Source organism: Schistocerca gregaria, unplaced genomic scaffold, assembly GCF_023897955.1.
Source record: "Schistocerca gregaria isolate iqSchGreg1 unplaced genomic scaffold, iqSchGreg1.2 ptg000304l, whole genome shotgun sequence".
In the NCBI taxonomy this organism is placed as follows: domain Eukaryota; kingdom Metazoa; phylum Arthropoda; class Insecta; order Orthoptera; family Acrididae; genus Schistocerca; species Schistocerca gregaria.
In genome coordinates, this window is record NW_026061786.1 from 2262874 (window position 1) to 2285235 (window position 22362).

Genomic DNA, 22362 nt, shown 5'->3' on the forward strand with positions numbered 1-22362 from the left:
CTTTTGTTACGTTAAGCGACTCTCTTCAGTCGTCGGTGGTCTCGTTCTTGCAGGATCTTTTCCTGGTCTCGACAATGTCGGAGATTTGATGTTTTACCCGATTCCTGATATTCACGTTACACTCGTGAAATGGTCGTACGGGAAATTCCGCACTTCATCACTACCTCGGAGAAGCTGGGTATTATCGCTCATGCGCCGGGCCGACCACAACGCCACGTTCAAATTAATTTAAATCTTGATAACCTGCCACTGTAGTGGCAGTAGCTGATCTAACAACTGCGCCAGTTGTCTTATGTAAGTGCTGCCGACCGCAGCGCACTGTTATGCCTCTTCACGTATTTCTGTATTTGAATACCTATGCTTATACCAGTTCCTTTGGCGGTTGTCTGTAAATGAGAGTCATGCATCCGAACAGTGTTTGAGCGCTCCTGTAAAGATACGATAGGTAGTCGTCTGAAATGCGACAATTCGTACGCCACCACTTCAAAACTCCACTCTTCGTTCACTAGTGTAACGTTCTTTTCTTTAAAGTCGCTGAACGTTCAGGTCAGTTCTGGTTTTAACGCATTTGTAGGTGTTATCGTGCGTTTCGGCAGCCGCTGCGTTCCGAGGACCCAAATGTTACGTCCTCGTTGCAGATCATAAATGGGAAGGAAGGAAGATCGGGTTTAAGGTCCCGTCGGCATTGAGGTCATTAGAGACTTAGCACAAGCTCAGATTGTGTCAGGGATGGTGAAGGGAATCGTCTTTGACTTTTCAAAAGACCCGTCCCGGCATTTACCTGGAGCCATCTAAGAAAATCAGGAAAAACCTAAATCTGGATAGCCGGACGCGGGTTTGGACCGTCGTCCTCCCAGATGTGAATATATATGGGCGGAAGGTGGCCAAAGGATGTGTCGGCGTAGGGATTTTTACAGGATTGCAAAAATTAGTTGACCCAAATGCACTTTAAATAAGAACATTGTACCAAACTTGTGACTGAAGAAGTGCTGCAGTTTTGACAACTTGTATAAGTACACTAAATGTTTGCCGGTAGAGCTAGCTATCATCAACTCGGTGTAATGTTCGGCACCAAGTAGCGTCCAGAAGTAATCCAGAACTAGAAGACCGGTACCCAGGTGATCATCGCTTATAACGCCGTCCTAGCGGTCTCCATTGGCCGGTGACCTCCCGTTCTTCGTTGGCGGCGACGTCAGAGCGCCGCTCGCGGCGCCCGCAGGAATCTTCGAGGGGTCGGCTCCGGCTTTTGCGTCGTCTCGTTGTCACTGTAGGCTTGTAGAATGAGAAGGAAGGAAGTGATGTCTGGTGGCCGGTATCCTCTTCTATAACACAAACCGCACACGTGTATTAACGGAGTTCTTTATTCGTAAGAACAACAAGTAAGATAGCACAGGTGTTGCGGTACGAGCTCTTCTGTTCACGTTAGCCTCACTGCTGGTGAAGTACAAGTCCCGCTATGTACACTACTCTGGTCGCCAGGTGCTGACTGGCTCTGAGCTAGAGGCCGAGCTAACTGTGACTGCAGCTCCCAACAGGGCTGCGACTGATGACTCGACTCGTCGACTCACTGGACGACTGACTGCTGCTGACTGTAACTGACTGGGTCCTCCTCCCCGCGGCGGCGACCTAAATACTAGCGGCCGAGAGGGCGCTGGTGGCGCCTAGTCATTCCTTTTCATGTTCAGCTCGCAAATGAAGCGAGGGAGAAAACTACTATGTACATCACCGTAATTTACACGTGTTGGTCGAAGGTACCAGTAACAAATGTAGTAGCGTGCGCCTGAATTACTTCGATGTCTTTCTTTAATGTGACCTGGTAGGGATCCTAAACAATCGAGCAGTACTCAAGAATGGATCGCACACGCTTTCTCTACACTGTCTCCTTTATAGACGAGCTTCACTTCAAACATTCTCCCAACTAACCCAAGTCGACCACTGACTTTCCGCCAAAGGGCCTCACGTTCTCGTTGTACGTTGTGTAGCTGTGCACGGCTACGCCTACTTAATCGACGTGACTTTGTGAGGCGGTACACCAGTAATACGGTTTTCAAACATACACGCTTGTTTTTACTACTCATCTGCCTTAACGTAAATTTTTCCACATTTGGACCAAGCTGCCACTTATCACGCCAAGAGAAATTCTGTCCGTTTCCTGGTATATATTCCTTAAAGACGTAACTTTTCTGTACACAACAGCGTCATCAGCAGACAGTTTCAGATCTGACGGTTAAGGGGATTGGTAGTCTACAACAGTTTCATGACTGCTGATCGTCCTGTCCTCGAGATAGTTAATGTATTGGGTTGGTGCATAAGTTCGTAGTGTTCTTGTTTCCCATGTTGGTATTCCGACATCTACGGCTTTATTTACCGATTGTCATTTTTTATTTGTAATTCACTGTTGCTATCTGAGTTTACGTATTACCATTTTGTCAGTTGGAGATAGTGACTGCAGCTGTGGGTGCTAGAAAATGGTAGTGCCAAGTGGAGAAAGCAGCGTCTCCTTGAGTTCAGTAGAGTGGTGACAGCAGCGGAGGCAGCCCGAAGAACTTGGCCGTGCATGGGGATGACGTCACTGGACACAGCACAGTAAAAAGTGGTTTTCTCGATATAAGGATGATCAATTTGACGTTCAGAAAGATTTTCAGCGTTTGATGATGATGTTTTAAAAGCATTAATCCGCAATGATCTACGTCATTCAACTCGAAAGCTGGCAAATATGATGAACTGTGATTATTTCGCCATCGGCGACATTTGTATGCAGTGGGTTCGAAAATCGGTTGTATGGGTACCTCGTGCTCTTATCCAAAATCACAAAAAATCTGTGGGTGGCCACACACGCATCTCTGCTTGTTTACCATCAAGTAGCTCCTGAACAACACCGACCATTCCTGTCCTACATCGTTACCGGTGACGGTAAATGGCGTCTTTATGCTAACATCAGGAAAAGAAAGGAATTTTTGAGAGCAAACAAAGCAGTGACTCCCTATACATAGACTTGCTCAAATCCAAAAAAGATTATGTTGGAACAGTGACAGTGTGGAGTACTGCATACTTCTTCCCCGAGGTGCAAGCATCACTGCTGACATTTCTTGTGAACAACAAAGGCAGGCCGAGAACAACGACCAGGGAGACTGCGTGAAGTGGTGCTACTCCACGATAGCGGCAGCTCGCACTGTGCTAGATCGACAAAAAGCTATGTACATGAGTTGAGTTGGGAGCTCGTCTCGCACTCATCTCATTCACCTGATTTGGCGCTCAGAGATATTTACCTTTCCCGCTCTCTGTCGAACAAACTTTAAGGAACTTTCTTTCCACATGAAATTGCGCTCCGAACAAGACTCGACAAGTTCTTCGCCTAAAAGCCACGTGATTTCTACGATTACGTAATCGAAAAGTTACCCCAGCCTTGCAGACTGTTTTAAATAGTGAAGGAGGATACATTATTGAAGACTAAAGTATCTGTCATATGTACCGGTTGTGTAAACTTACGGATAGAAGCTTTGAACGTATGCACCAACATAATGTATGGGGAACTAAAGCGGTCCTGTTACTCTTCCGTGGGTACTTCTTGACGATACAGTTGCTTACGATGGGCGCTTACCGTCCTGGACAATGTACTGGGTTATATTACTTAGAAATCTACGGGCCACTCACATGCTCTGACGTTTGTCAACAGGCTACAGTGGGGCAATGTGTCAAACGCTTTCCGTAAACCTGGCCACTGCCTTTTATCCGTGATTCGCAGGATATTGTGCGGGAGAAGAGGAATCTGAGTCTCGAACGAGCCATGCTTCCTAGAGCCATGTTGACTTTGCAACACTATAGCAGACGGTGTATACATGTTGGAAATATCGTCTATCATAATATTAACGGAGGAACGCACAGCGATGCTTCGTTTGACTTACTAGTGAATGTTCCGTGCCTCGGTCCCCCACTTCTGTAACCGAATTGTAGCCAACTTGCTTACCTCCCGTCCTGCAGACGTTGCCCCATATGGCTTCTTCGCCATCAGTCACGAGCCCTAATGCTTGTACAGTAAACAGTGCATACAAATGCGATTAGTGAGTATGTTTCACTATTAAGCACAACGAGTGTCGTAATATGTTAGGATGCCAACTAATTTTGTTTTATTTGTCTAGTCGTAAAATTAGTAAAACGATTTCTAGAGACAGTCTATCGTTAATATTTATAGCAAGATTCCCGGTCACAATCTTAAGTTCCCGATCTGAGCCCCACCTCCTCCCCTTCTCCCCAAATATGTTTTCCGAGGTAACTTTAACAATTTATTCCTTCTTCACGCAGAGTTGCACTTCACACAGTAGTTCGCGTCTTTCCACCTCGAAAACAATCTGACGCCTCCCGCTTCACGGCGCGCTTGTTTTCGGTCCATCCTTTCGATCAACAAGCACTGACAATAAGTGAAATTTGTAATTAGCATTTGCTGATGAATTGAGTGATATTGAAATTAATATTATCAAGATCTCAGTGCAAGTAACGTCATCAGGACAGCTGGAGCTGAATATCAATGCTTAAACAGTAAATATAAGTAATAAAATAGCGCTACTCGTTTCCCAGCGTTGTAGGTGGATCCGCACTGCCCCCTTCCCCCTCGTCCCGGCTCGGCCGGCCGGTCGCCCTCGAGCTGCGAGACCAGCTGCAGCGTCGTTCGATGAGCCTGTCTTGTGGCGCCTGCCTACCAGCCTACCTACTTGCTAGCCTCCTGTAGCAAAATCTTCCTACAATGTGCATCAAAACACAGCAACAAAAATGTAATAATCGTGGGCTGTGATGGGTCATAAACGCCACAACCTGAGAACGGAATGATTTTCACTTCAGAAAATGACTTGTTTTCGACTCTTTGCTACGGCGCCACTTAAAGCACCAAAACGCCACAGCTTCTTGTTCATTCGTCGTATTCGCAGCCACATGTCGTAGCACGGAGCGTCGGCTGCTGCGATTTGTGGGAAGCGGACTGTCGTGCCACGGTATCTGTCTTAACGACAAGCATCTGCGTTCAAAATGCACTCCGTTGTTAAATCGGCCTCACTTTACATTGACATTCCTGTTATCGCCTCTGGTTGTAGAAGTGTAGAAGCGGAGCTAGGTTGCCCGGCGGCGGGGTGAGAGATTTCCGCGGCGCGCGCCGTAAGTAACCGGAGGCGGTTTCACGATCAGATGGGTAGCGCTGCCGGCCGCCCACATACATAATGCATGGCCGTCCGTCTCGCGACACACGGCGGCCCGCCGGCCACCGTCAAACTGCCCGAAAGAAGGCTCTTACCCTTCACACACACACTGGCGAGTTACTGCTCGTCTCTCGCCCACCGGTACTCGCCAACTACCTTACTTCTAAGCGTCGCCACTGACCTTCAGGGACTCTACTACGGATTTTTGAGGCAGTAGCTCGCAGCAGGTTGAGACGTCCTGTGACACTAGCACCGAAATGCGAACGTTACATCATTCTTTCGCCCCACCACCTTGCCGGAAGAAAATGGGGACGTCAGCTGACGTACACTTGTTGCGGAGAATAAACTGTTTATTCCTTTCATTACGGTGTCCGCTGTAATGTCCTCTTGTTTGTGCTGATACTAAGCAGACACTAGTGTCCCACTTTTGCTTCCTCAGTGGCGTGGGTGGCAGGCAGTAGAGATGGGACTTTCCGGTATTGCAGCGGGCGTGGCATCGAAAATACTAGCTCGATAAAAAACATCCCGTATTAAGTAAGTTGAAGGCCCCGGCCCAGGCGCTGACCGTGGCGCGCCTTACCAGTACTTACGCTTTTTACTTAATGAAATCCCGGAGACGAAATTAATCATTACACGTGTAAGGTGTCAGGCAAATCCAACACCTTCCATGAAAACCCTGACATGATAAGCAAATCCAGTAGTATGTCACATAGCTCCGAATAAATCGTGACATTAAATTAACCAAAGTAATACAAGTAACGAGTGAGCAAATGGAACACCACAGACTAACACAAGAATGCCTAAATGCATGTCATACCTTCCCACCGTGAGACAGACGCAGTTCCGAGGGGAGAAACGAGAACAGAAGCCGAGAGCAGAACCTTGTTAAGCAAGAAGGATCTACGATAAGGGACGGACTGGACACCCACGTCGCCAGCTAACCACTAGAGCCAACACCACCCGCAAGTTTTAGTGTGAGACTTTTCCGCGTCTCTGTTACGTCAAGGACCACCCCCAGCCCATGTTAAAAGCTGGAGCCCTCCACAAAAACAGTATAGATCTTACGATAACACAAAATGGGCCACACCACCCACAAGTTTTAGCGTGAGACTTTTTCGCGTCTCTGTTACATCAAGGACCACCCCACAGCCCATGTTAAAAGCTAGAGCCCTCCAGAAAAACAGCATAGATCTTACGATAACACAAAAAAGGGCCACACCACCCGCAAGTTTTAGCGTGAGACTTTTTCGCGTCTCTGTTACGTCAAGGACCACCCCCCAGACCATGTTAAAAGTTAGAGCCCTGCAGAAAAACAGTATAGATCTTACAATAACGCTAAAAGGACCACACCAGCTGCACACTGGACTCGGATTCGGGAGGACGACGGTTCAGTCCCGTCTCCAGCCATCCTGATTTAGGTTTCCGTGAGTTCCCTAAATCGCTTCAGGCAAATGCTGGGATGGTTCCTTTGAAAGGGCACGGCCGACTTCTTCCCAATCCTTCCCGAATCCCAGCATCAGCTCCGTCTCTACTGACCTCGTTGTCGACATCCTTCCCATCCTTCCCTAATCCGATGAGACCGATGATCACGCAATCTGGTCTCCTTCCCCAAAAAACAACCAACAACAACAACATCAACCACACCAGCTGCAAGTTTAGCGTGAGGCTTTTTCGCGTCTCTGCTATATTTGCAAACTTTAAAATCATTGTCCCACCACGAAAAGTATAGCGTTCCTCATTGAATAGACAGAATTTTTGTTCAATTGGTTCAAATGGCTCTGAGCACTATGCGACTTAACGTCTGAGGTCATCAGTCGCCTAGAACTTAGAACTAATTAAACCTAACTAACCTAAGGACATCACACACATCCATGCCCGAGGCAGGATTCGAACCTGCGACAGTAGCAGTCGCGCGGTTCCGGACTGAGCACCTATAACCTCTAGACAGAATTTTTGTAGGCGGAGCTTAAGGTTAACATTGAGCCCCTGATTGGTCAGATATAAACACAGCCAGATAGTTTTTTTTTAAACCAACTTCGGTAAATTGTAGTAAGGAGAAGTTAGGAGAAGAGTTAGTTCCGGGACGGCGAGGTGAGCGTAGCTGCGCCGGCCGCCGCCCCTGACGAACACCAACAAGGTAATGAACGCACGCGATGCCGCACAACAGCGCATAAAGCCTCACTCAGAACTGCAGAAGTCTCATCTGTTACACCCCCGTTATGCGTAATACTAGTGTCGATCGTCAATTAAAGCTCATGGTGTTCACATTTGCCACTTGAAGTAAAAATCTGAAACGCGATGATTTCTCCGTTATATAATTATTGAGAAGCCACATCAGCCACTGTAATTTACGACAAGTTAGATGAGTTATTAAAGATAATTGGGTCACTGTAGACCATTCTGATAGATTTTCTATGTTGTGGAAGTTAATTTAAACCTAGATTATAGATGTGATATGGCGCAGGTCATCCTTCGATCCATTGTAGAACTTGGAAACCCATTCAGGGAATATTTGTACACATTTTTGGTGACCGCAGTTGGTTTTTACCATCCTGTATTTAAACACTTCCTTTTATCAATAGTGCAATTTAAACAATGTTTTGTGAGTAGAATAAAATTTCCAATGGTAAATTTAACTTCTTTTTCGACGTTATTTTACCATCTAACTAAAAATAGGAAATACTTGAACCCCTTCCACTAAATTTTGTTAGTATTAAGATTCTTTTACAGGGACTGCAGTGGAGCTGACGCTGAGATCATTAAGTATTTGGTTATATCATCGCTAGTCTTACTGAACTCTTCTGAATTCTACATGTCATGTGTGGTCTGGCGTCTCCTTACCAGCAACACGTCCCAAGTTCAAACTAGTCAATTCCCTAAAAAACACGCTCAGAGCGTCGTTGCGCGAAAGTGGTAGGGAGACACGATATAGAACAAACAGAAACCACCATGAATGTTAGACATGCAGCTGAGCAATTCACAGCTCTGTTCAGTATTGTGGCTCGCTGTTGCAATAGGGTTGAGCAGAACACGTGGGCTTCCATGCTCAACAGCTAAACACGATACAAAAATAGTTGTAACTTCTGATCCTTCAGCCCAATCATGTAATCATTGGTATGTCATCTTAAATTTTAAATGAAAACAAGTTTTAGTACAATCACAAAAACAAAAATTATAAAATTGTTATATACTTCTGAATGACTGATGTAGGTGACACTAAAAGGTAGAAGTTCAATGAACTGGTTTATTCAGCCAGTCAAACATAGAAATATCCAAGAATGGTTAGCTGTTGTATAACATTCCCCACTGGATTCCAGTATCACCGCAATCCCCCGGACGTTACTCCAGATACAGAATTTGTGGAATGTACTCTACAAAAATAGAATTTATCCAAGAAATGCTCTACTGGAGGAATGATCTAAAATTACTTAACAAACAACAGAATCTCTGGTGAAATCCATGCCAAGGAGAATGCAAGACATTATAGAGAGGAAAGGAGGACCTACTAAGTACTAACCATAACATCATACACTATATGATCAAAAGTATCCCGACACCCCAAAAAACATAAGTTTTTCATATTAGGTGCATTGTACTGCCACCTTTTGCCAGGTACTCCATATCAGCGACATCAGTAGCCATTAGACATCATGAGATAGCAAAATGGGGCGCTCCGCGGAACTCACGGACTTCTAACGTGGTCAGGTGATTGGGTATTACTTGTAACATACGTCTGTAAGCGAGGTTTCCACACATCTAAACATCTCTAGGTCCATTGTTTCCGATGTGATAGTGAAGTGGAAACGTGAAGGGACACGTGCAGCACTAAAGCCTATAGGCCTACCTCGTCTGTTGACTGACAGTTGAAGAGGGTCATAATATGTAATAGACAGACATCTATCCAGATCATGACACAGGAATTCCAAACTGCGTCAGGATCCTCTGAGAGTACAATAGCAGTTAGGCGGGAGGTGAGAAAACTTGGATTTCATGGTGGAGCGGCTGCTCATAAACCACACATCACGTCGGTAAATGGCAGACGACGCTTTGCTTAGTGTCAGGAGCGTAAACATTGGATGATTCAACAGTGTGGAGTGACGAATCACAGTACACAATGTGGTGACCGTATGGCAGGGTGTGGGTATGGCGAGTGCCCAGCGAACGTCATCTGCCAGGGTGTGCAGTGCCAACAATAAAATTCGGAGACGGTGGTGCTATGGCCTGGTCGTGTTTTCCTTGTAAGGGGTTTGCATTCCTTGTTGTTTTGCAGGGCGCTATCACAGCACAGCCCTACATTGATGTTTCAAGGACATTCCTTCTTCGCACTGTTGAAGAGCATTTCAGGGATGCAGTTCCATCTTTCAACACGATTGAGCACGTGTTCATAATGCGGACTGTGCGGGGTGGCTGCACGGCAATAACATCCCTGTAATGGAATGACCTGTACAGAGTCTTGATCTGAATCCTATAGAACATCCAATGATGTTCTGGAACGCCGACTTCGTAATGGAATGTAATGGAATGACCTGTACAGAGTCTTCATCTGAATCCTATAGAACATCCAATGATGTTCTGGAACGCCGACTTCGTAATGGAATGTAATGGAATGACCTGTACAGAGTCTTGATCTGAATCCTATAGAACATCCAATGATGTTCTGGAACGCCGACTTCGTAATGGAATGTAATGGAATGACCTGTACAGAGTCTTGATCTGAATCCTATAGAACATCCAATGATGTTCTGGAACGCCGACTTCGTAATGGAATGTAATGGAATGACCTGTACAGAGTCTTGATCTGAATCCAATGATGTTCTGGAACGCCGACTTCGTAATGGAATGTAATGGAATGACCTGTACAGAGTCTTGATCTGAATCCTATAGAACATCCAATGATGTTCTGGAACGCCGACTTCGTAATGGAATGTAATGGAATGACCTGTACAGAGTCTTGATCTGAATCCTATAGAACATCCAATGATGTTCTGGAACGCCGACTTCGTAATGGAATGTAATGGAATGACCTGTACAGAGTCTTGATCTGAATCCTATAGAACATCCAATGATGTTCTGGAACGCCGACTTCGTAATGGAATGTAATGGAATGACCTGTACAGAGTCTTGATCTGAATCCTATAGAACATCCAATGATGTTCTGGAACGCCGACTTCGTAATGGAATGTAATGGAATGACCTGTACAGAGTCTTGATCTGAATCCTATAGAACATCCAATGATGTTCTGGAACGCCGACTTCGTAATGGAATGTAATGGAATGACCTGTACAGAGTCTTGATCTGAATCCTATAGAACATCCAATGATGTTCTGGAACGCCGACTTCGTAATGGAATGTAATGGAATGACCTGTACAGAGTCTTCATCTGAATCCTATAGAACATCCAATGATGTTCTGGAACGCCGACTTCGTAATGGAATGTAATGGAATGACCTGTACAGAGTCTTCATCTGAATCCTATAGAACATCCAATGATGTTCTGGAACGCCGACTTCGTAATGGAATGTAATGGAATGACCTGTACAGAGTCTTGATCTGAATCCTATAGAACATCCAATGATGTTCTGGAACGCCGACTTCGTAATGGAATGTAATGGAATGACCTGTACAGAGTCTTGATCTGAATCCTATAGAACATCCAATGATGTTCTGGAACGCCGACTTCGTAATGGAATGTAATGGAATGACCTGTACAGAGTCTTGATCTGAATCCTATAGAACATCCAATGATGTTCTGGAACGCCGACTTCGTAATGGAATGTAATGGAATGACCTGTACAGAGTCTTGATCTGAATCCTATAGAACATCCAATGATGTTCTGGAACGCCGACTTCGTAATGGAATGTAATGGAATGACCTGTACAGAGTCTTGATCTGAATCCTATAGAACATCCAATGATGTTCTGGAACGCCGACTTCGTAATGGAATGTAATGGAATGACCTGTACAGAGTCTTGATCTGAATCTTATAGAACATCCAATGATGTTCTGGAAAGCCGACTTCGTGCCAGGCAACGATACCTCTCCTTTGAGCAGCAATCACTGAAGAATGGGCTGCCATTCCCCAAGAAACCTTACAGCACCTGATTGAACGTACGTCTGCGAGAGTGGAAGCTGTGATCAAGGCTAAGGGTGGGCCAACACCGTACTGAATTCCAGCATTACCGATGGAAGTCACCACGAACGAACTTGTAAGTCATTTGAATCGTTCCCTTAGAAAAATTAATGAATTACTGTGCTAATAAACCTCTTACATTATTTGATTTTCAAACAGCTGAGCAGAACTGAACGTACTCAGACATTTCGCTCTTTCCCTATTCTCATCAATATTAAACTGACACAATATTTTTAGCTCAACGCTTTCTGACTTTTAATAATCCCTACAAAAGAACGGCGGTGACTAACAATAACCTATTCCTTTCACAAATCACTTACCTCACAAAAATCTTCGTTACTCAAACTACTGCAATACGGCGAGCGCCAATGCTGACAGCTAAATAAAAGATTCAAACTACTGAAGGCACTAACTACTGATAGGCATTGTTAGACAATGAATGATTTTGATAGAGAACAAACAATTTATTTACCTTAATAGTGTTCAAAAGTCATAATATATGTAGCAGTTCATGACATCCAGTCTTACAAATTTATTGTTTCTGATGGACACACGTCCAGATCATCCGCTCTGAAAACTCCGCCATTTCTCTCCCCACATTCACCACTGCTGGCGGTTCACCTCCAACTGCGCAACGCTACGCGCTGTTAACAGCCAACTGCACAACACTAAAATGGCGAATATTACAACATTGCCAAACAGCCACATACTGCTCACAGAACAGCCAGTGATTTTCATACAGCGCTCTACGTGGCGTTACCATTAAAAAAACCTGAACAGCCTACTTACACATTTTCAGCCAGGCATCCGGATACTTTTGATCAGATAGTGTATGTTCAGAGCGGCATTTTCAGTATTACGGACGAATACTCATTTTACATCCTAAATTCCCTATATTTGCTTTCAAATGTTTAACTATGTTTATATAAATATAAATAGGTATTTTTTATTGTTTTCTCCGTTTTACTTATCAATAAGCAAGACTAGGTCCTTGCTGTTCTTCATGCTGACAATTTTCCACTATCTATACACCTGTAAACATGAGTTCGTGTATTAGACGAATACTTTTTGGAAAAATTGTAAATGATTGCCGTGGCTGGTTGTGTTGTGACGGGGCCCTGTTTCAGTCATGTGGCAGCGTGTGTTGCGTTGCTCTATGCCACAGCCTGTAGCAACCCAGCCCGCTACTGTGGTGGATCGTAGCGCTGCAGAGCGCTATGCCAGCGTTATCCCAGGCGCTCTCCCGCCAGAGTGCACAGGGGACAGTTAACGTATCCCTTGGCCGGCTGCTTTTCCCTGTCTCACACAACTGGCGCAAAACCAACTCACACTGCTACACCTAATGATTTTTATCGAACGCTATCGATTTCGAAGTACTGAAGGCTTTGTCAGACAATGTAGTGACCATCCACATATTGCGCAACCGGAACGCTATGGGTCTTTACCAGATGTGATTCCTCCTTGACATTAATTAACTGAGCTGACGTTGCTAGTTAAAATGGGGCCATAGGTGGTAATAGCTAAAATAATTGATGTTGTTTGTTAATGTTAACGAATTGCACTGTAAGCGCGGCAGATTGCTTAGCGAAACGTTCCAAGTTCCATTCCCGTGTAGATCGGAGATTTTCTCCGCTTGGGGACTAGTTGATGCGACTGACATTACCCTATTCAGTCGGATTATAGGTACGTCTAGAAACTAGAGAGAGAGAGAGAGAGAGAGAGAGAGAGAGAGAGAGAGAGGTGGAACCATAATTTACAAAAACCTATAATTACGAAGTAAAATACTGAGCGTTGCACTGGGTGTTGAAGTTCGCCAAGTGTGCCTGATTATCAAGGTTTCAGACCTTCTGAATGGATAGTAATCGATAAATGACATTCAGCAGAGTTGTGTAAAGTAGACACCATAGTCATGGGACAGCGATATACACATACGGCGGTAGTATCGCGTACACAAGGCGTAAAATGGCAGTGCTCTCACTTGTACTCAGGCGACTCATGTGAAAACGTTTCCCACGTGATTATGGCCGCACTACGGGAGTTAACAGACTTTGAACGGGCAGTGGTACTTGGAACTAGACGATTGGGACATTCCACTTCGGCAATAGTTAGGGAATTCAGTAGATGCCCTATCTCAAGTGTGTGCCAAAATACCAAATTTCAGCCATTTACTCTCACCATGGACAACGCATAGGCCGACGCCTTTCACTTAACGACCGAGAGCAGCGGCATTTGTGTAGAATTGTCAGTGCTAACAGACTGCGTCAAATTAACCGCAGAAATCTAATTGTCAGTGCTAACAGGGTGCGTTAAATTAACCGCAGAAATCAAAGAGGGACTTACGACGAACGTCTCCGTTAGGATAGTGCGGAGAAATTAGAAGTTAACGGGCTATGGCAACAGACGACCAAGGCGAGTGCCTTTGCTAAGAGCACGACATCGCCTGCTGTGCCTGTTCTGGGCTCGTGACAATATCAAAATGGTTCAAATGGCTCTGAGCACTATGAGACTTAAGTCTCCTAGAACAGAACTACTTAGACGTAACTAACCTAAGGACATCACACACATCCATGCCCGAGGCAGGATTCGAACCTGCGACCGTAGCGGATCCTACACTACTGCTAAACCGTGGCCGGGTCAGATGAGTTTCGATTTCAGTGGGTAAGAGGTGAGAGTAGCGTTCGATGTGGCGCAGATCCCGTGAAGCCGTGGACCGCATTCGTGGACGAGGCACCGCACAAGCCGGTGGTGTGGGCTGTGTTCACATGGAGTGGACTGGTCCCTCTGCTACAGCTGAACTGACCGTCCACTGGAAATGGTTGTGTTCCGCTTCCTGGTGACCATTTGCAGGCATTTCTGGATTTCGTGTTTTCAAACATGCCACCAGGCCAAAATTGCTCGCATCTGCTTTTTAACAACATTCTGGACAGTTCGAGCATCCAGATCACGGGAAATGAATCCATCGGATATTTATGGGACATAATCGAAATGTCAGTTGGTGCACAAAATCCTGGAGCAGCGACACTTTCATAATTATGGACCGCCGTAGGCGCAGCGTGGCTCAGTGTTTGCGCAGGGGACTTCCAACGGCTCGTCGCGTTGGTGTGACTTCGAGATACTGCACACTACACCGGGTAGAACGAGGTCCGACATGACATTACGGGCAACATTCCATGAGATTTGTCATCCCAGTGTCATAATGAGAATGTGTAACTAATACATTCTCTTTTCCTATTCCACCCCTATCTTACACTTTCTCAAACTGGGATTTTCTGTTTTGTGAGCATGATTATACTGCTTTTAATGGAAAATAAAGAACTTAATAAAGACTATATGATGATGCTGAGTATGAACTCTAAATTATAATAGACAGTTGTCGGGCATACGCGTATTATTTATTATCTCTTTTATTAGAAAAATATCAATAGTGGAAAATATATAATAAGACAGAAACGATTATGTGCTACGGTTTTTGAGAAATCCTTTCAAAGCAGCAAAAAAATTCTTTTTCTTTTTACAACTAATTCTCATCTTGAACATAGTACCTGAAAGAGGTATTGAAATATAACGATTCTGTGTTTGAGTCACTGTCCGGTACACGTATTAAATCAGCCAGAAAGTTTTAAATCAACTGCAGAGTGAAATTTCAGTCTAGTAACCATAGCGTAGGCTTCTCCGCAATGTACATTTATCACTTACATGCCAGCCCTTCAAGGTTTGCAGGAGAACTTGAGTGATGTTTTGAAGGCGGGACGGAGATATATACATAAATAAAGCTGTGAGTCGTATCTGGACATCTCATTCGGTAGAGTAAATGCCTGCAATAGCAAAGGGTTCCGTGTCTGAACTCCCGAGCAGGCACACAGTTTTAGTCTGGCGTAAAGTTCTAAATGCGAACCCACTCCGCTGCAGAGTGAAAGTTCATTCTAGGAATAACTGATGTGGCACTGTGCCCTGTCGCACAAGCTGACGCGCTCGCGTCTCACGAAAGCTACCGATCAGCTGTAACTGCTCAGTGCAACTGGCGCACACCGTGTACACAGTGCAGACAACGATAAAACACCAATCATTGGCTGCACGCAAAAGTTAGTTTTCATCACTGGGCACTACCTAACCGGATGTTTCTGCATGACTGTCAATACATAACGATACAGTCGACCACGGGAAACAATGGACTCAGTGGTAAAAAAAAGCTAATACCTCTGACGTATGACGATACAGGATCTTCACAGTCTACTCTCTGATTTTAGTTGTTAAGATGTATGGAATCTGAGTCCAGGTGGAAATACCACAAAAAACTGTGAGTCCAAACTCACGTATTTTCGTGATATTTCGTTTTTAGACCGTGTTCTTATCTCAACGTTCCGTATAACTTTCTATGGCATCTCCGAAGTGCGATTATGAGAGGTCCTAAAGCTGCTAGTGCCTATTCATTGGACTTGAAATGTGCTCCCGCCGCAAATTTCTTCACATGTCATAAATTATCCAAGTTATAGCGGGTAATATATGATGAGTATGGCGTATTTTTCACCAATTTGTACTTTAAAAATTTCAGTTTCTCCAATGCCAAAGCATAATTCTGAAATTTGTGGCAAGGTCTTGTGGGACCAAAGTGCTAAGGTCATCGGTCCCTAAGCTCACACACTATTTAATCTAACTTAAACTAATTTACACTAAGTACGACACACACACCCATGCCCAAGGGAGGACTCGAACCTCCGACGAAGGGAGACGGCGGACCGTAACGCCCAAGACCACGCGGCTAGCCCGCGCGGCGCCAAACCATACATCATCGTCATGACCAAATCTCGTTTCTTGCTTACTTATTGATACAATCTTCATCACTCATTTTTTCATTTCGGCGTGGCCCATGAAGCTACTGTGTGGTATTTGCTTACGATATAATTGCCGATTGCAACGTAATCGACGAGAGGGATCACTGTTACTGTTACTTTGGTGAAAACTCTTGGAGTAACCTATCCGTCATTTTTATACGTGCCCATCGGTTCCTGGAGTAAGGCTGAGGACCCAAGATTCAACATCAACAGTTAATCATCAGGATAAGATTACTTGCGTGACGGGCAAGCAACGTAAGCTATTAAAGCTGTTACGTACATCCCGCAACAAATTTCAAGTCCTCAAACATATGTTCTGAAATTATTGGTCGCTGTAATGTTTCAGCTTTATGAAACAAACAATCTGCACGGCAGAAATATCATGGACACTGCTTAGCAACGAACCAGGGCAGGGAGAAATACGAGTGATCGTTACTCGCTGGTGGTATAAAAGCATTTTCCGGTTAACGTCCATGAATGTTAAGAGATCTTTCCTACTGAGAGACCAGACGATGACTGCCACTATAACAGATATCGTTTCTGGTAATATTTCTCGGCGATCGTTTAATCACCGTTTAACTTACCATAATGGTTTTCATGCAATAATTATGTAGTTTCACCAAATTTTCAAAATTGTTTGGATTAATTATTGTTCGTTTTCTGTTTCAGTCAAGAAAGCGCGTTACGTTGGCGCTCAAGGTAAGTGGTGGCAACGCAATCACAAAGGGAGAACGCTTTTTGGACTTTTGACCTTATGTGTAGAAATTATTCTTCACTGCTTTCACATGAGCACATTTTTTACTTAAGTTCTGTTACTCACCGTTTCCTGTTAGCCATCACGCTCACCCCTCCACATCTCAGTTTTTCTTAATATTTCCTATTTTCGTTATAAGTGAAAACCATTTTTAGTAATGTCGAATAATAATTTTAGATACTGTAATGTCTTTTAAAAAGTTACTCATATTAGTACTCCGTTTTATGGCAGTAAAACGCATACCATAGGTGGGTTGTGCATGCAGCACATATCACAGATGCCGCGGTCTCACGCTTCCAACACGCACACTGGCCAGTTTTTCCATGAATTTTCCTCTAAAAGTAAGAATAGAGTGTAGGGATGTGTGGGTATTACGTAGAACATTAGCACACAATTGTGTGCAATACGCAGCATTTGAAGAATGGAGTCGTCGTGATTATGATTTATTAAACCACACGTTCCAAATTACAAATACGCAGAGTTGTTTTATTAATATTTTCTGTTACACAGTAGTTTTCTGTTCATTATTACGAATCCGCATCATAATATTGTCGATGGAGATGTTTACTTTACGTTGGCAACAAAGCTCACCTAAAATTGTTTGTTGATACCCCGTTAGTTCAAAAAATTACAACACTGGATTATTAAAACATACAGAAACGTCCATCGTAGTCGGCTTTCGGCCGTGGTTGCGTGCGGACCGGCTCCGCGCGCCGGACAGCGCACCGTAGTTTGTTTACTTCCGCGTCGCGGTATTTCGTGTTGTGTAGCGTCCATTTCTATTGCACCTCATGGCGCACTGTTACCGCCGAGCGACAGTTAAAGTAACATTCCAAGCCGAACATGCTAGACCACGCGCTTTTGAAATTGAGCAATTCATTCGCGAAGAGCTACGTCTGGACCCTCAGGAAGTGATAGGTATTCATTTCTCTATCACTAGCAGCATCGTCTATATTAAGATGACGACGGAGGAAGCGTGTGCTAACGTAGTTCGACAACACGCACGCGGACTCAAGTTCAAACATTCTGACGGGCATATTGGAGAGGTGACGGTCGATCACGCTGGTTTCGGACTTCGAACAATCCGGGTTTTTGAGCTTCCTTTCGAAGTGCCGCAAGATGTGGTCGTCGAAGCTTTCCGACCCTATGGCAATGTTGTGGGGCACATCGCGGAGAAATGGCAGACATTCACGACATACAACGTGTTGAATGGTGTCCGCCAAATCAAAATCGAACTCTCCAAACATGTACCATCCTATCTGCTGATAGGTGGCGTGCGAGCCATCGTTATGTAGGATGGCCAGCCGCGGACGTGTGCCGGTTGCGGACAGGAGGGCCATGTTCGGTCAGAATGTCTCCGCCGACGTTTGCTCCAGGTCCCGACCAGTGACTCAGCTCCCAAAGTGACGGCCGCTTCTTTACCAGATAGCTACGCCACAGCCGTACGCAGCCCCGATGCGTCACTTCAGGAAGCACCCCTTCTCCACCCGGCACTCCCCACTGGAAATGACGGTGCTGCCATGGCCTCACCGGCACCATCTCCTCTGACGGCTACGACAACACCAACTCTCCAGAGCTCGATGGACATCGACGCGAATGCGGTGCCTACCTCTGCCTTTCTTCAGACTGGCGGGACCTCGGACATCGAACATCCACATTCTGATTCAGAACAGCACCTCCGAAAGCAACGGTCGCCCAGAAAACGGAAGAAGAGGAGTCAAACGCCATCTGACGACACACTTCTTCATGTGGCATCACAGGCAGTGGAGCTGATACACGACAGTGATCTCCCTTCGAGCGTTCTGACGACAGGAGAGGCTGCTCCTGATGTCCCATCTGAAGAACGATCTCACACGAATATGACGGATTCCAAGGAGGGTGCCTCCCTGGACCCCACTACAGCAGCGTCGCTACAACTCGCCCTCGAGGAGTGTGACAGTCGCTCACCGTCTGTTCCAGTCTCCTGGGCTGATGATATCGACGAAGGAGCAGTTCGAGATGGTGGTCCTCCCATCAGGCAGTGCCCCATGGAGGTGCCTGACCCACCTTCCAGCCAGTGATTACGACAACGGTGACTACGTCAGATGTTACACGCCAGCCAGACATCTCTGCCGGAACATCTGTGCCAATGGTGGGAGCACGCCCCCAACATTACCGCATAGCGACGATGAATCTGGCCACCATTCGGGCCCCCCATAAACTGGCAATGTTCCGTGAGACCATTTATGCTGCTGATGTCGACATTGCCCTCCTCCAAGAAGTGTTTGTCGCCGATTTCCATGCCCCCACTGGCTACGTGGCACACATCTCCCATGCTTCTGACAACGGTAGTGGAGTTGCCATCCTCCTCCGTTCTGGACTCCCTGCTGAAGATGTAGTGTACCTTGCTAATGCTAGGGGTATGGCTCTCACGCTGTTCGGCGTTCGTATCCTCAATGTATATGCGCCGTCCGGCTCCAGTCGACGACGTGATCGACACACTTTCTTTGCTGACGAGGTAACGCCGCTGTTTGAGGGTCCCCTAGATGATATGGTCCTCGGTGGCGATTTCAACTCCACGCAAAGGCCTGAAGATCAATTACCGCATCATTCCCCTTGTGCGGCCCTCTCCGTCATCATCGACAGACTCCAGCTTGTTGACACATGGACAAAGGTGCATGGCACCCGTGCAGGTTTCACATATTATACGGCGCATTCATCTAGTCGTCTCGATCGTATATATCTCACACGTTCCCTTGCTGCCGACACTCGACATGCCGAAGTATGGCCTCTGGCTTTCTCTGACCATGACGCCTACATCTGCGATGTCGTCCTCGCCCGCCAACAAGTGTGGCACAGCCGCGGCTTGTGGAAATTCAACGTTTCCCACCTGACTGTCCCTGACTGCCGACGAATCGTTGAGGATGCGTGGGCCCTCTGTCATCGTCGTCGCCCAGCCTACGCATCCACCTTATCGTGGTGGGTATCATGCGCGAAACCAGCTCTGCGCAGGGCGCTGATAGGATATGGCAAAGACTTCAAAGCCTGGCAAGCGAGCACCATGGACTTTTATTATGCAGTCCTTCGTGACTGCACTTCGATGGCCTTCTCTCCTGATCGTCAGATGATAGTGCATCGTGCTAAAGCGCAGATCACTTCCCTCACGCGACGGCGCTTAGAAGGGACTCTTGTCAGATCCTGCACCCGTGACCATATGCCTCATGAAACGCCATCGATGTACCACCTTCTCAGGGAACGCCGACGTCGTCGTCGAACCCTCATCCACGATCTCACAGATGCGGAAGGACGACGACACACTACGCAATGCGACATTGGTCACGCTTTCTATTCTCATTTCCGTCAACTGTTCGCTGCCGTCCCTCATCCCCCGACCTTAATTGAGGAGGTGGCAGCAATGACTGTCAACACCATGCCAGAGGATGTGGCTCAAGAACTTCAGGAACAAGTGACCTCTGATGAAGTCCTAGATGCAATCAAGGTGGGGGCTGACAACAAGTCCCCTGGACCTGACGGCCTCCCCCTCGACTTTTACAAGTATTTTAGCTACCTTTTGTTACCTGCTTGGACGTCCATCTGTCGTGAATTGATGTCACCCACAACGATGATCCCAGCCACCTTCCTTGATGGGGTCATCATCCTGGTCCCTAAGCCACATGGGCGATCACGGATCTGTGATTACCGGCCCATCACTCTACTCAACAGTGACATGAAAATTTTCACCCGTTTGTTGGCCTCACGCCTCAAGAAGGCAGCAAGATCCGTCACCTCCCTTGATCAGACTTCGTTGGGCGGTGACAACAACATCCATACGGCCCTTTGCCGTTATAGGGACATGATTGCGCTCGCGCGCTCGCGACATTTACCTGGCGCATTGGCATCGCTTGACTTCTGTCAAGCTTTCGACCGTGTCGACCATACTTTTCTGAAATCGGTCCTCCAACACATGGGTTTTCCGGTTCGTACAATCACCGTGGTAATGCGGCTCTTGAGCGGCGCAACTTCAAGAATACTCTGTAATGGTCGCCTCACCGCGCCTCTAGCGATCGAGCGCTCTGTCCGACAGGGATGCCCACTTTCCACGATACTGTATGCTTTGGCATTAGAGCCCCTCCTACAGGGGCTTCGCCAACGCCTGGTGGGCCTGACATTGCATGGGCACCGCTTCTGTTGTACAGCCTATGCTGACGATCTAGTCCTCTACCTCCGCAATGAAGACGATGTTCGCGCTGCTCTGACTTGGGTGACGACTTATGGGGAGGCATCGGGCAGTTCTCTTAACATTTCCAAATCGAAGGTTCTGCTCATTGGTGAGGGTCTACCAGAAAGATCTGTCGCTCCTCTAAGTGTGGCCACCAGCGTCCGCTGTTTGGGCATTGATTTTATGAATGACCTCCGTCGCTCAGCGGCAACCAACGGTCGACGTCTCCTACAAACGATCAGGGCTGGCCTTGTGGACCACCGGCTTCGATCCCTCGACATTATACAGCGCGCGCAATACGTGAATGTTTATCACGCCTCACGCATCCCCCATGTGGCACAAGTGTTCCCGGTTCCGATTACCCTCGCACGTCGTATGTTGATGGCGATGGGATCCTTTGTCTGTGCCGGGATGTTATTTAAAGTTCAATATTCCTCCCTTGCCCTCCCGCGGGAGCGTGGTGGAGTGGGCTTATTCCATGTGCCAGACAGAGTTACCGCACTTTTTGTTAGCTCCCAACTGAAAGTCTGGCGTCGCTGCCCGACGAGCCTGACCGGACTGCTTTTGCGTGAATACGCACCAGTCTCCATGTCAGCCCCGGTCATGTTATCCGACATTCCACCCCCCTTTTATCACTTTCGGTACTTCTTCTTTGAAATCAGTTACATTCTGCACTCCTTACCCCTTCTCCGTATACTCCAGACAAAGACTGTATACGACACCTTACAAATGTGTCAAACCCCCAACCCCATTGAACACAAGTTTCCCCAGATCATATGGCGCCGTGTGTGGAAAGCAGTGCATGCTGGTTACCTCGACACCAGCGTTCAGTCCACCTGGTATATCACCGTCAATGGCAAACAGGTCAACCAGTCTCGTTTGCACCGCATCCGCCTTGCCGACACACCACTCTGTGTTCACTGTGGTGTAGAGGACACGGACGCTCATCGGTTCTCATGTGGTCCGTCTGCTGACGTCTGGAGGCTCGCGCAGCGTATCCTGGCTTTCCTCACCCGACAGCCGCCTGCTCAGATTATTTTCCTGACGCTTCTATTCCCGGATGTGATTCATTACCCCACAACAAAAACTAATGCCGTGAATTGGATACGCGGTCATACAGTCCGCTACCTTTTTGGGCCCGATGAGAAATCAGAACTAGGTTATTGGACGTACCTTAACGATCGACATTGTGCACTTGTTCGCAACCCCAGATACAAGCAGTTCTTTTCCAATTTTCTACGGAGCGCCTTTCATGACCCG

The 22362-nt window shown here is 46.4% G+C and overlaps 1 protein-coding gene across 1 annotated transcript in view; it reads left to right on the forward strand.

Moving 5' to 3' along the window:
* Positions 1-16662: 16662 nt before the first annotated feature.
* The window catches only part of LOC126305261 (phorbol ester/diacylglycerol-binding protein unc-13-like), a 641582-nt gene continuing 635882 nt past the window's right edge, over positions 16663-22362 (forward strand). Inside the window, exons 1-2 of the mRNA XM_049992031.1 lie at positions 16663-16693; positions 16820-16849. Of these exons, the coding sequence (XP_049847988.1) occupies positions 16663-16693; positions 16820-16849 (61 nt within the window). The remainder of the gene's footprint in view (positions 16694-16819; positions 16850-22362) is intronic.